At 44.9% G+C, this 16,738-nt stretch overlaps 1 protein-coding gene across 1 annotated transcript in view; it reads right to left on the bottom strand.

Annotated features, from left to right (window-relative positions):
- Window positions 1-246: 246 nt before the first annotated feature.
- The window catches only part of LOC140729242 (TSC22 domain family protein 4-like), a 97,863-nt gene continuing 81,371 nt past the window's right edge, over window positions 247-16,738 (bottom strand). The window contains exons 4-5 of the mRNA XM_073048799.1: window positions 8,639-8,690; window positions 247-4,412 (exon numbers count right to left, since the gene is read on the bottom strand). Coding sequence (XP_072904900.1) covers window positions 4,185-4,412; window positions 8,639-8,690 — 280 coding nt within the window. The 3' untranslated portion in view covers window positions 247-4,184. The remainder of the gene's footprint in view (window positions 4,413-8,638; window positions 8,691-16,738) is intronic.

Raw genomic sequence — 16,738 nt, 5'->3', positions numbered from 1 at the left:
GAGTTCCATTGGGTTCTTTTGTTTAGTGGCTGCCTGTAAGGAGACGAATCCCAAGGTTGATCCTTAACCCAGCACAGATGGAAAATGTGCAAAGAGCCAGTGGGATTCGAACCCGGAACCACTCGCATCAAAGTCTGGCGCAGGCACCACTACACTGCCGGTTGGCACATATATACTTCGATAATAAATGCATTTTGACTTTGAAATTTCATATCCTAATAAAATACCACACTCCACACCAGCTCCTTGCTTTGTGCTTTTTTTCCCGTTTTAATTACAAGTTTTGTTTTTTGTTGAAGTAGTAATAAAAAAATTACAAGTATGTCGAGCAAATAAAATGGTTTAGACACAACAATCATCATTTGGCTAGATTAAACCCAGAAATCACAGAGTAGCGAGGTAGCAGTCTCTTCACCCTCCACCACAACACCCCTCCCCTCGCATAGGGGGAAGAGGGGAGTGAGGGAGGGTACTTTAACAAAGGCTCCTGCAGCTTGCAACCCCGGCTCTGTATAAATTATACGTATACTGCGGGGTAAGGCAAGCAATTATTGCTCTGGTAAAAAACACAGCTCCCTGAATGGCGTATTGAGAGAGGAAGCACAGACATCTGCTCAGGCTGCAGATTGCCAGGCCCACACTGCCCAACCTCTCCCCCTCCAACCGGACCTATTACTCTGGCACCACAACCAAAACATCATAGGCCACAGAAGCACAGGGAGTCTGAGGGCCATCCAGTTGATTAATACTGTAACTTATTCTTCACTTTTGTGGGGAGCCAAGGACTATTTGAGATACTACGCTGACAAAAGTTCCCAAACCTTTTCCCAAGCAGCTGGGACATCTGAGGTGTTTTATTTACACCCACCAGCTTGCAGCTTGGGGGTGATATATTTTAGTTCTATTGAGATACGGCGTGGAATAGGCCCTTCCACCTTGGCCACGCTGCCCAGCAACCACCAATTTAATCCTAGCCTAATCACAGGGCAATTTATAATGGCCAATTAACCTACCAACCAGTACGACTGTGGGAGGAAACCCACACAGTCACGGCAAGAACGTACAAACTCCTTGCAGGCAGCTGCGGGAATTGAACCTGGGTCAGCTGTACTGAAAAGCATTGTGCTAACCACTATGCTACTGTGCCGCCCATTATCATCTTGCTATCTACATTCTTCTACGTACCTGGCTCTCCCAGGCTAATTCGTGGCTCCCACCTGCCCACTGTTCCCACAATGGAAATTGCTCCCAATTGATAGTTTGTTTTTTTGTCTACACAGTGTTACGAGTCTGGAAAGGACTTGCAACCATTGAGCACGTCTACATGAAATGCTGTTGCAGGAAAACAGCATCCATCATCGGAGAACCACACTACCCAGGCCATGCTCTCTTCTGGCCGCTGCCATCAGGTAGAAGGTACAAGAGCCTCAGGATTCACACTACCAGGTTCAAGAACAGCTACTACCCCTCAACCATCAGGCTCTTCAACAATAGGGGATAACTACACTCACTTGCCCATCCACTGAGATGTTCCCACAATCAATGATCTCACTTTAAGGACTTTATCTCATTATCTCATGTTCTCACTATTTATTGCTATTTATTTATATTTGCATTTGCACAGTTTCTTGTATTCTGCACTCTGGCTGATCTTTCATTGATTGTGTTATAGTTACTATTCTATAGATCTGCTGACTATACCCACAGGAAAATGAATCTCAGGGTTGTATATGGTGACATAGTTATACTGCGATTAAAAAAATTACTTTGAACTTTGAGAGCAAGAAATGTTCCCTGCTCCGTGGCAGCAAACAGGTTAACCAATGCATGGCAGGATATGGCATGTGACTGCCAGGAGAGCACAATGATCTAAGAGGGAGGTTTATGTGAAGAATGACAAGACTGTCAAACCCTGTGCAAGAACAAAAGGAAGTGACTAATCATCCTTCGCTGATCCTTGCAATCTATGTAAAAACCTTTTACTGTGCTTCGAGATGGGGCCTCAGGGCTGGACAGATCTGTGTGAAGTAGGAACATGTTCCTGACTGACTGACTCACTGACCAGAGCGTGGACCCAACCAACTACCCAGACTGGACTATATTTTCCTACCTGGTTCTAGCTCAACAACCACTGACTAGAACAGGCAAACTTAAAATGAGAGAGGGTTTTAACTTTTAATCCTGGAGTAGAAATAAAGCAGCTTTCATACTCTCTAAATCATTATTGCACCATTTGAAAACATTACAAATTCCTGCAAGCTTCACTTGTGCTAAATCAAACCAGTGATACTCACCAAGTAGACAATCAAAAGAAAATCAAACAATTTCAAGAAAGGTGTGACAACAGAATAGATCTCATAGCCTGATGTACTGTGGCTCTGTGTATTGGATTGGACAGCTTACAGAACCAAACTAGATAAAACTGGGCTATGGAAGATGCTTAAGCCCTCTCACATCTAGGCTGCATGCCCATGAACCCTTTTAACCTTGCTGTCCACTTAGTCCTCCAAGAGGACCACAACCTTATCGTAGGGTTTGGAGGCTTGCGTGCCTCAATGACTCGGAGAACCATGTTGGCTGGAGTCAGGGCTTTATGCTTTGGCTCTTTGTAGGGTCACCCATGTCAAACAGGTCAAAGGGTAGAGGTCAAACTAATAGTGGTCCACCAGTCCTCCAGGTTCAGGGGTTCAGTTCAGGGCAAACAACCCTGACTGGTCAAACAAAATTGCTATGGAAACAGCAATGAAGATTCCTTCTACATCTGAGTGTGATGGTATTCCTGAGTCTCCACCTGGGACTTGCATGACTGACAGTAGTGACATGATGAAGAAAGTCCTGAACACTGCCAGAGATGGAAGACCGTCACTGCTGCCCAAAATGTAAGTGGCACAACGTGCAGTAAGTAGGTCCACTTAGTGCCCATTACTACAGACCCTCAATGCTCTGTCCTTTTCGTCCTCCCACTTTTGAAACCTCTCCGAGTTTCTCTTCTGTTGCCTGTCAAGCTGAAGGCAAGTCAGAATTTGACTGATAGACCTTCCTCCTCTGATCACCATCCACTCAGATCACTACCCTCCAAGAGGCATATTGTTCAGGCCAAAATATTCTTCACCCATTTCAAATGGATGATGTATTCCAACAGTTTCAACACTTGCACAGGGAGTCTGACTGGATGGGAATTTAAATACATTATTAGCAAGTGTGTAAGGTAACACTTTTCTAGTGTACCCTGGAGGGCAAGTGGGGAGCCCATTGATATCAAGCTCTTCGTGATGGGGAGAGAAATGCCTCCCACTAAGACCTGGAGAACCAAATTGGGGCAGCGTTCCCCAATGCAACCTAGTGTGGGTCATATCTCAGTCACCCTCGCGCGTGTGCACTGCTGTGGCAGGCTTAACACCTCCAGACAGCAATCGGCATTCCTCAGTTTCCAACTTAAACCCATGCCTCTCCAATGTTGCGCTGGGGGGGGGGGGGGGCACTGAGGAAAGGCACAAGAGCTGTCCGAAGGCAAAAGCATCTTTCCACTTACTCCGATCACAATAACATATAAACAAAACTGAGCTGTATTTAGTTACGGTGATAATAAAGAGATAATCAGTTGGTGCTGGCTTGCGAGGTAAAGTAAGGTACTATATACCAACTTTTGTTTTGAAAATAAGCTCGCTGCGGAGAAGCTGCACCTTTGCCCGCCCACCCAAACCCAGAGGAATCTTGCACAACAGAATTAGGCTAGGGTTGGGATGGTGAAAGGGAAGGGGCTAATGTGCACTTGCACTGTGTGGATCTGAAGAGTGGGAAACTCTGCTGTTTCATTTTCTTGCACGTGATTGCTCCCTCAGTCCTCACCCAGCGCACATGGTAGGGGTAAAGAATACCTTCGAGTCCATCTCCCATCTTAGGACAATAGTCCCAAAAGCAAGATTGCTTCCTCCCTCTCTCTCCTCCCCCTCCCCACCTTCCCCTCAAGTCTTATTAAAAAAAAGGCAGCGAATGCCAGGTTAGCAGCATCATGTAGATCAGTCTGTTTAAGCTTAGAGTTGGTGGCCTTGGCACTGGAGTGTAGGTACTGGAAAGCGCTGGCAGTTTAGTTTGCGATGTTGCGTAGTGTTTTAAAAGGAGGAGGACCTTCCCCCCAACTCCTTTTCTCTGCCCACCAGAGCACTTCCCCCATGACTGGCTCCTCAAGCAGTGGACGTGCTGGCAGGTGATGAGCCCGAGGAGCCGCCGCTGCTTCCCGCGGTCCGCATCTGGGCCTGGAGCTGGGACAGCTGCTCCGGGTTGGCCAGGGACTTCAGCAGGGTGTTCTCTTGCTCCAGTAGGGAGTTCCGCTCGATCAGCTCCTTGATCTGCTCCTTAAGCACCTCCACCTCTTCGCGGACGGCGTACATCAGGTGACTCTTCACCAGGTCCTGCATGGCACAGGGGAGGGGTGGGGAGAACGAGAGAAGTCCTTAGCTCAGAGTCACAGTGAGAAAGGACCTGGGATGCAGCACCCAACCTAACTGATAGAGGATTTCACAGAAACACCCACAAAATGCTGGAGGAATGTCAGGCAGCATCTACGGAAGAGAGCAAACAGTCGATGTTTCTGGCCAAGAACCCTCTTCAGGACTGAGAAGGGGGGGGGGGGGGAAGATGCCTAAATAAAAAAGGTGGGGAAAGGGGTAAGAGGCTAGTTGGAAGGTGGTAGGTGAAGCCAGGTGGGTGGGAAAAAATCAAGGTCCGGACAAGAAAGAATGTGTTAGGAGAGGAGAGTGGTCAGAAGAAAGGGAAGGAGGAGGGGACCCAGAGGGAAGCGACAGGTGAGAAGAAGTGAATGTTCAAAGTAGGGAATAGAGAAGGGGCAGGAGGGTATTTGTTCACCAGAAGGAGAAATCTATATTCATGCCATCAGGTTGGAGGCTACGCAGACAGAATATAAGGTGTTGCTCCTCCACCCTGAGGGTGGCCTCATCTTGGCACAAGAGGAGGCCAGAGATTGACACGTCGGAATGGGAATGCGCCCAGCACCCTCCCCTCCACCCCCAACCCTCTCACTTAGCAGCCTTCACTAACATGTCTGTTGATCACCAAAATGATCCTATCAACTGAAACCGCACATGGAGCAGTACGGCACAGAAACAGGTCCTTTGTCCCACAAACTCTGCACTGAGCGTGATGCCTGTGTGTGATTCACCTCCCTCCATTCCCCGCACATTCATGTCTATCTAAAAAACACTGCTGTGATAATCAGGAGACTGAATCAATGCAAAAGAAAAATACTGGAAGCATCTAGTGGACAAGTTGAAGGCTACAACTGGACTGTGGGAGTCTTGAAGAAGGGTCTTGGCCTGATTGTTGACAATTTACTCTTTTCCATTGATGCTGCCTGGCCTGCTGAGTTCCTCCAGCATTTTGTGTGTTTTGCTTTAAACCGTAGGAGTTTAAAGAGGAACAGTGCTGGGGTAAAGTGTGAGAGGAAGATGAAGAGACAGAAATAGGAGGTCAGAGGGAAACAGATGAGGAGGTGGGAGAAACAATTGGCTGGACACAGATCAAAAATCAAGGAGAAAGCTGAAATGAGAAAACAGTACCTTTGCTATTAGTCTTCTACTACCTACAGTTGTATGTGCCCGGCCTAAACAAAACCCTCCTGCATCCCAATCTGTTTATGATCCCACGCCAAACCACAGTGACTTCATCAGCCAACTGCAACGATCAGTATGTTGTACCTCAGGCATCCTGGCCGGGCGGCGTGCCCTTGCAATGGGCAAAGAGACAGATCCTCCGGCATGGGACGAGCGGCTCTCTGCCACCCTTCAGCTGCAGTTCTTTAAACTGCACTCACAGCCTCTGCCCCTTATATAGGTGGATATTAATACTGTGGGATGGGGAACCAATCAGCGACTGTGGCAGTTGTTTCCTGTTTTTGGGTGACGCCCTGGTCTCTCTGTCAGGGAGGAAGCGCTAACCACAGGAGCCGACTCACATCGCAAAACGTCAAGCCGCCTTACGAAGGTGGAGCCAAGGCCCTCGCTGACAATGGCAGAGCATTCCAGTGGCTGCCATGTAGCATGATATCCAAACTGAGCATCAGACACAATGTTTACGCCGTTGAGGAAACTCAAGGAGGAGTATGCTGTGGGGCAGGTGGGTCAACAGAATTTTTGTAATACCGTCCCTCTGATAACTCCTTTCTGACCTTGGTGGCACGGTTACACAACAGGTAGAATCACCACCTCACAGCATCAGAGACCTGGGTTCAAATCCCGGGAGGGTGTACTGTTACGTACTCGTGACACGTGACAGTGGTACCCTTGTCACATGACTGGGGTTGAAGTTATACTGGACTTGAGGTAAGGGTCTTGTGATGGTGGAGTGATGTCATTTTCCCGCCAGTAGAGGTCATGTGACAGGTTTTTTTTTACAGGTTATAAAAGGAAGACCCACCCTGTGGGGTGGGGCAGTTCGTGGCTGGATTTGCCAAGCTGACTTCATGCCACTGCGTGATTTAATGTGATGACGCAGTTTAGTTGAAAAATGAAGTTTTATTTAATGCCTAAAGTTTGAAAGGTCATTGCCAGAAGTTTCTTTACTGTGGAGAGTGAAGATAAAAGTTTGGGAGTTAAAGATCGAGGAGAATCGATTTTCGACGGTGGAATGGTTTCGACCTTGTGTGATCCTCATTCGGAAGGATTTCTTTGACTATTCTCGTGTTAATCTCTGCTGGGAAAGCAGGAGATTGAGAATAGTGTGGAAGAAGAGGTCAGTGCCTTTAAATCGTTATGTTTCATAAAAATTTTACGTGGGAAGAGTTCGACGCCGGGGATCAAAGGACAACGACGTGGAAGAGAATTTAAATCGCCTTAAAAAGTCTCTCCTTTTAAATGGACTGTGAGCATTTTGAACTTTCGGCATATCACTTTAAGAACTGTTTTTGCTGCATCGCTTTAAGAACTGTTTGAGCTGCCACACAGCAGCTGTTTTCCGGTTATGTTAGGGTTTGTTTACTTTTGGGGGGTTTGTTTTCAGTGTTTAATAAACGTGTTATTTGTTATAAAAACCCTTGCCTAACTCATATATATTTATTGTTGCCTGAATACGTAACAGTACGCTCTCAATGGGCTGAATGGCCTAATTCTGCTCCTTCGTCTTATGGTGCTTTGGGTTATTGACAGTCAGTGTGAAGTCAGTGGGCTGGAGAGCCTGTTTATTATATGTCAACTTCAGCCTTACAGCAGGCCATGTTACACTGACAGGTGCTTAACCAGAAATAATAACTCTCATTTCCTTTTCCATTGTTGCTGTCTGACATCCCAATTACTTCTAGCATCCTGTTTGATTACTGGCTCAATTACTGGAGGAGTACCCAGAGCCTGGACCATCAATGAACTGACACATCTGAATCCCATCTTGGTATCTAGGGAATTGATATTAAAATGACAGAGACAATCAGGAATAAAAGGCTGGGCTGTTGATGTAGAGACACATCAAAATCCCACCTTGGTATCTGGGGAATTGATATTAAAATAAGGGAAATATAATGATGACAAAAGGCTGGTGTCTCTAAAATTTGAATTGAAGTAAGGAGCTTGTGAGGTTTACAAATGTTTGTTAAGAACAGAAATCTTTTACCCTTACCCAAATACACAGGAGAGTGTTCGACTATTAACTGTGCCCTGACATGGTCTAGCAAACCGTTCAGTTCATGGGCAACCTGGGGGATGACCAATAAAGGCTGGCAATATCCACACCCTTTCAGAGATTCAGTTCTAGCCCACCTCTCGAAGGGTCAAACCTCAACAACAGATAGCTCACTCTATAATCCCTGATGGGATGTGGGCACCACCTTTCAGCCCAGTGTTCACTGCTCACTGTTAACTGCCTCTGCATCTGGGCCCTTTCTGCAGGCAAATAAAAGCAGAGTTACTCAATCGGTCGCACAAATGCAGAGGCAGTAGATCTTGTGTGAAGGGAAGGGGAGGTTTCTATCATTCATTCTATGGGGTTTCTTATTCTGTGGATGTCTGTGAAGAGTAAGAATTTCAGGTTGTATACTGTATACATTCTCTGATATTAAAGTGAACCTTTGAACATAGGCCATACAGTATGAGGATGATGGATGGTCCCTGAGAATAGAGGGGCATCAATTTAGAACAGAGATGAGGAATAATTTCTTTAACCAGAGGGTGGTGAATCTGTGGAACTCATTGCCAGGGATGGATGTGGAGGCCAAGTCATTGGGTATATGGAAAGCAGAAGTTGATAGGTTCTTGATTCGTCATGATGTTAAAAGTTACAGAGGGAAAGCAGGAGAATGGGGTTGAGAGGGATAATAAATCAGCCCTGATGGAATAGCAGGGCAGACTCGATGGGCCGAATGGCCTAAATCTGTTCCAATGCATTGTGGTCTAACACCATGCTCAAGCAACCCAAAATACAAACGTTTGTACATGACCCACACCACTGCATGCCCAGTGAAGGAACCTCACTAAATGCACAGCAGCCACTCGACCTGCTGATGGAACCAGGCCTGCGGATCAAAATCAAGAGGTCAACGAGGCACCTTGGAATGTCAGAGGCACTACGTAAATGCACACTCTCCCCTTTTACAGTCTCATGGTCTTTCCTCCATCTACAACCCGTACACACTTACCATGGCTTGTTCGATCTTGTTGTCAATGGCAACCATGCTGCTGCTGGAACCACTGGGAAGAAAGGAGAACAGAGAGTCAGTGAGAGGTGGCAGAGAGTACACCAATCCTCAAAATGGTGCTCAGTCCATTGCTGAGGGAGTAGTAACTTTCTACACTCAAATCAATACCTGACTGCTGTTGCTGTTGGTTCAAGACATTATATTGCCCAGAAAGTTCTTTGTAAGTCTCTAAGACCATAAGACCATTTGGCCCATTGAGTCTGCTCCGTCATTTCAGCATGGCTGATCCATTTCCTTCTCAGCCCCGTCTCCTGCCTTCTCCCTGTATCCCTTCATGCCCTGACTAAGCAAGAATCTCTGTCTTAAATATATCCAGTGACTTGGCCTCCACAGCTACCTGTGACAACAAATTCCACAGATTCACAACTCTGTGGCTAAAGAAATTCCTCATCTCCATTCTAAATAGATAGATAGATACTTTATTCATCCCATGGGGAAATTCAACATTTTTTCCAATGTCCCATACACTTATTGTAGCAAAACTAATTACATACAATACTTAACTCAGTAAAAATATGATATGCATCTAAAATCACCCTCTCAAAAAGCATTAATAATAGCTTTTAAAAAGTTCTTAAGTAGTTTACTTAAATACATTGAGTCCTAACCCCGGCACTTTAACATATCTTACTCCTGGCGGTTGAATTGTAAAGCCGAATGGCATTGGGGAGTATTGACCTCTTCATCCTGTCTGAGGAGCATTGCATCGATAGCAACCTGTCGCTGAAACTGCTTCTCTGTCTCTGGATGGTGCTATGTAGAGGATGTTCAGGGTTTTCCATAATTGACCGTAGCCTACTCAGCGCCCTTCGTTCTGCTACCGATGTTATACTCTCCAGTACTTTGCCCACGACAGAGCCCGCCTTCCTTACCAGCTTATTAAGACGTGAGGCGTCCCTCTTCTTAATGCTGCCTCCCCAACACGCCACCACAAAGAAGAGGACGCTCTCCACAACTGACCTATAGAACATCTTCAGCATCTCACTACAAACATTGAATGACGCCAACCTTCTAAGGAAGTACAGACGACTCTGTGCCTTACTGCACAAGGCATCTGTGTTGGCAGTCCAGTCTAGCTTCTCGTCTAACTGTACTCCCAGATACTTGTCGGTCTTAACCTGCTCCACACATTCTCCATTAATGATCACTGGCTCCATATGAGGCCTAGATCTCCTAAAGTCCACCACCATCTCCTTGGTCTTGGTGATATTGAGACGCAGGTAGTTTGAGTTGCACCATATCACAAAGTCCTGTATCAGTTTCCTATACTCCTCCTCCTGTCCATTCCTGACACACCCCACTATGGCCGTGTCATCAGCGAACTTCTGCACATGGCAGGACTCTGAGTTATATTGGAAGTCTGATGTGTACAGGGTGAACAGGACCGGAGAGAGCACGGTCCCCTGCGGCGCTCCTGTGCTGCTGACCACCGTGTCAGACCTACAGTCTCCCAACCGCACATACTGAGGTCTATCTGTCAAGTAGTCCACTATCCAATCCACCATCTGAGGCTATGTCCTCGACTCCCTTACCATAGGAAATATCCTCCCCACATCTACTCTAACAAGGTCTTTCAACATTCATTAGGTTTCAATAAGATCTTCCCTCAATCTTCTGAATTTCAGTGGGTACAGGCCCAGAGCCATTAAACACTCTTCCCTCATATGATAAAATTTTCAATTCTGGAATCATTTTTGGAATGTCAACACTTCATTTCTGAGATAAGGGGCCTCAAACTTCTCACAGTAATCCAAGTGAGGCCTCACCAGTGCCTTGTAAAGCTTCAACATTACATTCTTGCTTTCATGTTCTAGTCCTCTCGAAATGAATGCTAATATCACATTTGCCTTCTTCACCACCGACTCAACCTGCAGATGAACCAAGGACATCCTTGACTTACTCTGCCGTGACACCTCAGGCTTACAGTCAGAAACTGCTGAAGTACAGAGCCAGTTGTACTGCAAATTACTAAAAATCCGCTGAAGATTTGCAGACAAACGGGTGATTATGCAAATATATAAACCAGCATAAAGACAGTTTAACTACAAGGAAAACAACAATTTAGACCCTAGTCCAACAACGTTCACAACTTTGCAATAGTGTTTTCCCTCAGATGAAACACATAACACACTTAAGACCACCCACTTCACCCTCCGTAAAATCACTCAACTCCAGCCCCACATTAGCAGAATCCAGTTTAATCAGATTGTGGAGTTCGGGAACCAGAATCAACTCTAATTGGAGAGTGGAGTTTGGGAACTGGAATCAACTCTTAATTTGTTAACATTCCTGTGAATGCCACATTAATAACAGTTCTATATAAATACTTATTGTTAATGATCAAGATCAGTTTGACATACAAAGTGACAAATCCCCACACCTTAAAGAAAAGTTCAATTAAACAAAAATCTGCAAAACGAAAGTGGTGGTCAAGGACTTCTGGAACACAGGTAGCGCACATGCTTCAGTCCACATCAACATTGCTGAGGTTGTGAGGGTTGAGAGCCTCCAATTCCTAGGTGTGAACATCACCAACAGCAACAGACATAGAATGATGGAGGAACTCAGCAGGTCAGGCAGCATCTATGGAAAAGAGTAAACTGACGACATTTTGGGCTGAGACCCTTCATCAGGACTAAAAGGGAAGGCCAGAATAAAAAGGTGGGGAAGGGAAAGGGGATGGCTAGAAGATGATGGGTGAAGCCAGGTGTATGGGAAAGGTCAAGGGCTGGAGAGGAAGGAACCTGATAGGAGAGGAGAGTGGGCCACAGGAGAAAGGGAAAGAGGAGGGGACCCAAAGGGAGATGACAGGCAGGTGAGAAAAGGTAAGAGGCCAGAGTGAGGAATAAAAGAAGAGGGGAAGAAAAGAGAATTTGATCTTCAGTTGGGGGCTACCCAAGATGCTGCTCCTCCACCCTGAGGGTGACCTGATCTTGGCATAGGAGAAGGCAATGGACTGACATGACTTTCCTGGTCTAGCTATGAAAGCTCAAATGCCTCTACTTCTTCAGGAGGATAACAGGAATTTGCCACGTAACCATCAACCCTTACCCATTTTTATCAATGCACCATAGAAAGCATTCTATCTAGACACATCATGGCTTGGTACAGTAACTGCTCTGCCCGTGACTGCAAGAAACTGCAGAGAGTTGTGGACACAGTTCAGCACATCTTGGAAACCAGCCGCCCATTGATTGGATTTATCGATACTTCTCACTGCCTCAGTAAAGCAGCCAGAATTATCAAAAACCTCATCACCTCTGACATTCCCTCTGCTGTCGGGCAGAAGATACAAAAGCCTGAAAGCTTGTACGATCAGGCTCAAGGACAGTTTTTATCCAACTGTTATCAGACTTTTGATCTGACGGAACTCTTGTAAGATAAGATGGATTCTTGACTTCACAATTAAGTCATGAGTCATAGAAAAATACAGCACAGAAAAAGGCCCTTCAGACATCTAGTCTATGCTACACCATTTAAACTGCTTACACCCATCATCCTGCACAGGGACCATAGGCCTCCATACCCCTACCATCTATGTACCCATCCAAACTTCTCTTCAACGTTGAAATCGAGCTCGCATGGACCACTTATGTTGGCAGATCATTCCACACTCTCACCACCCTCTGAGTGAAGAAGTTTTGGCTCATGTTCCCTTTAAACCTTTCACTCTTAACCCATGACCTCTGGTTGTAGTCGCATCCAACCTCAGTGGAAAATCCTATCTATACCCCTCATGATTTTGTATGCCTCTATCAAATTTCCCCTCAATCTTCTATTTTCCAAGAAATAATGTCATAACCTATTCAATATTTCCTTATGTCAGGTCCTCCAGTCCCAGCAACATCACCATAAATTTTCTCTGTACTCTTTCAACCTTATTTACACCTTTCCATCTATCTGATTTTGCACTTTATCGTTGACCTGCAATGCACCTTCTTGGTAGCTTTTACACTTTATTCTGCAATAATATCACTTTATCAATCTCAGTACACTGTGTAATGATCTTATCTTTGTGAACAGTATACAAGACAAGCTTTTCACTGTATTTCAGTACAGGTGACATTAATAAACCAATTCCAATACAGTTTAAATATAAATTGGCTCATTTATACAACACACACAAAGTGCTGGGGGAACTTAGCAGGTCAGGCAGCATCTATGGGAAAGAGTGAACAGTCTATGTTTTGGGTCGAGACCTTTCTTCTGGACTGAGAAGGAAGGGAGAAGATGCCAGAATAAAAAGGTGGTGGGAGCGGAAAGAGGCTAGCTATAAGGTGATAGGTGAAGCTAGGTGTATGGGAAAGGTCAAGGGCTGGAGAGGAAGGAATCTGATAGGAGAGAAGAGTGGAGCATAGGAGAAAGGGGAGGAGGAGGGGACCCAGAAGGAAGTCATAGGCAAATGAGAATTAAAAGGTCAGAGTGGGGAATAGAGGAAGGGGGAGAGGGGATATTTTGTTCACTGGAAGGAGAAATCAATATTCATGCCATCAGGTTGGAGGCTACCCAGATGGTATATAAGGTGTTGCTCCTCCACCCTGAGTGTGGCATCATCGTGGTATAAGAGGAGTCCATGGATCAACACGTTGGAATGGGAATGGGAATTAAAATGCTTGGCCACTGGGACCACCCGCTGATGGTGGATGGCGCAGACGTGCTTGCCGTACGGAGGCACGGTTAGGACACAGATGGAATGTTAGCAGTTCAAGAACATCTGGCCGTGGAAGGATTGAGCAATGTTTCCATGGACTACGGAAATCTGCTGCATTTTTAATCAGGTCAAAATCTGCAACTTTTTGAGTTTATTAACTGGAATTGTTTTGACAGCTAGGCAGGAGTTAGTAAAATTTCACAGACCTGGTATTGGCAGAAAATAAAGTACTAAGATTATAAACACGAGAAAGTCTACAGTTGCTGGAAATCCAAAGCAACACACACACAATGCAGGAGGAACTCAGCAGGTCAGGCAGTGGCTACGGAAAAGAGAAGTCAGAATAAGAAGGTGGGGAGGGGGTGGAAGAAGTACAAGGTGGCAGGTGATAGGTGAAACTGGGAGAGGGGGTGTGTGAAGTAAAGAGCTGGGAAGTTGATTGGTGAAAGAGATAAAAGGCTGGAGAAGAGGGAATCTGATAGCAGAGGGTAGAAGACCATGGAAGAAAGAGAAGGGGGAACTGACAATCTTACAACTCGTTGCAGTTACTTTGATCCTGTGAAGTAGTCCCCCCCACCCCCCCATACCAGACGGTGATGCAGCCAGTCAGAATGCTCTCCACAGTACATCTGTAGAAATTTTCAAGTGTTTCAGTTAACATACCAAATCTTTTCAAACTCCTAAAAAAATATAGCTGCTGTCTTGCCTTATTTATAGCTGCACTAAGAATGTGGCACCCTCAGTTTAAAATTTTTTTTAAAACAGCACCTCTTGTCCCACAAGTGGAAACATTATTATTATGTGATATGTGCATTATGTGTATTTGTATTTTAAATCACACACATTAATTCTCAGTACTATTACCTATTGTGAGTATTTTATATTGTGTTTAACTATATGTAGTGTGGTGTTCTTAAGCTCTGTGATGTTGTTGGCCTTACCGCTGCACAAACAAAGTTCCTTACAGAAAATAAAGTGAATTGAATTGAATTCTCAAGACCCCCAACCTCCTCAGGATCTGATCTACTTTTTTCAACCAAGTCCCCAGTCACTCTGCTAAACTTCCGTCTGAGGCAAGCTGCCCATTCCAGAATTAATCAAGGACCTTCCTCTGAACTGCTTCCAACACAAACGAGAAAAGTACTGTTAACAGTATTCCAGGTGTGATCTCACCAACACCCCCAACAGCTGAAGCACAAACTCCCCATTTTGCATTCGGTTTCCACAACGAGGGAGCCTTTTGCAAGCAATGCACTAAGACACAAAATCCCTCTGCACTCAGAGATTTGCAGTTCAAAGTAAATTTTATTTTCAAAGTACATATACATAGCCCTGAGATTCATTTTCCTGTGAACATACTCAGCAAATCTATAGGATAATAACTATAGCAGGATCAATGAAAGATCCACCAGAGTGTAGAAGACAGGAAACTTTGCAAATGCAAATATAAATAAATAGCAATAAATAACAAGAACATGAGATAATGAGATAAAGAGACCTTAAAGTGAGATCACTGGCAGTGGGAACAGCTCAGTGGTTGGGCAAGTGAATGCAGTTTCCTTTTTGTTCAAGAGCCTGGTGACTGAGGGGTAGTAACTGTTCGTGAACTTGGTGATGAGAGTCCTGAGGCTCTTGTACCTGCTACCTGGTGGTGAAAAGAGAGCATGTCCTGGGTGGTGAGGATCTCTGAAGATGGATGGTACTTTCCTACAACAGCATTTCATGTAGATGTGCTCAATGGGCTTTACCCATGATGGACTGGGCCGAATCCACTACCTTTTATAAGATTTTCTGCTCGTAAACATTGGTATTTCTATACAAGGCCATTATGCAGCCAGTCAATAGACTCTCCGCTATATATCTACAGAAGTCTATTGAAGTTTTAAATGTCATGCTGAATCTCCACAGACACCTAAGGAAGTAGAGGCAGTTTCTTTGCAACTGCACTCTCACTATTTGGATAAATGTTATTTTTTTCCCTACGAAAATGGATTTCAATCAGCCAACGTAATGGATTTTGGTCTGCCCACTTAATCAAACGTTATCTGCCATTGCTTCCTTCTCTGCCGTGGCTCTCAGCAAGTGCTACAGATTTTGGCTCATGAGGAATGTACCGAGAGCCAACACTGCCCCCTGGTGGTGCAGCAAAAGCTTCACCAGAAAGGTTAAACTGGCAATCTTGAGTAACGAAGTCAAAATGCTGGAGGAATTCAGATTCAGATTCTTATTTACTTATCACATATACACCAAAACAAAGTGAAATGCATCATTTGCGTTAACAACCAGCACAACCTAAGGGTGTGCTGGGGGCAGCCTGCAAGTGTCACTACACATTCCAGGCCCAACATAGAAGCATAGAAAACCTCCAGCACAATAAAGGCCCCTTGGCCCACAAAGTTGTGCCGAACATGTCCCTACCTCAGAAATTACCTAGGGTTACCCATAGCCCTCCATTTTTCTAAGCTCCATGTACCTATCCAGGAGTCTCTTAAAAGACCCTATCATCTCCGCCTCCACCACCGGCAGCCCATTCCACACACTCAGCACTCTCTGCATAAAAAACTTACCCCTGACATCTGCTCTGTCCTACCCAATCCAAGCAACTTCCTTGTAAATCTCCTCTGCACCTTTTCTATGGTTTCCACATCCTTCCTGTAGTGAGGTGACCAGAATTGAGCACAGTACTCCAAGTGGGGTCTGACCAGGGTCCTGTATAGCGTCAACATTACCTCTCGGCTCCTAAACTCAGTCCCACGATTGATGAAGGCCAATGCACCGTATACCTTCTTAACCACAGAGTTAACCTGCGCAGCAGCTTTGAGTGTCCTATGGACCAAGATCCAGAGAATAACCACATTGTAGAGCGGAACAACACAAGCAACAACAACAACAAAACAAGGCCCTTTCCTCCCTCCCACACACCCACTCACACACAGATAGGCCTTCAACTCCAGGACAGGCTGCCTCCAGACCTCCCACCTCCAATCCCTGGCCAGGGTTATATTTATATATAATAAGTTTTTAAAATATTGTATATAAAATTACATATTTTATCATATAATGATTAAAATTAGTTTATATCATATATCTATATCTATATAGGATTCCAGTTAATTGGGACACATCAGGACCAGTATGTTTTGACCCAATTAAACAGCTGCCCCAATTAGCCGAAGTTTCATGGAAAGTCAAAAAGGTATATAAAAAAGGCAATCTATCATTTAACTGAACAACAAATTATGTATTTAAATGAAATACAGAACAAATTGGAACACTATCAATACTACAACAGATCTATAAAACTGTATTAGTTCCAAATAATTATTGACGGGAGTAATTCCTAGTGTGGTGTAGATAATGGACTGCCTCAGAAAATGCTAGCAATGATT

Source organism: Hemitrygon akajei, chromosome 6 (assembly GCF_048418815.1).
Source record: "Hemitrygon akajei chromosome 6, sHemAka1.3, whole genome shotgun sequence".
Classification (NCBI taxonomy): Eukaryota; Metazoa; Chordata; class Chondrichthyes; order Myliobatiformes; family Dasyatidae; genus Hemitrygon; species Hemitrygon akajei.
The sequence above is the reverse complement of the archived record's forward strand: the minus strand, read 5'-3'. Positions and strand labels throughout refer to the sequence as shown.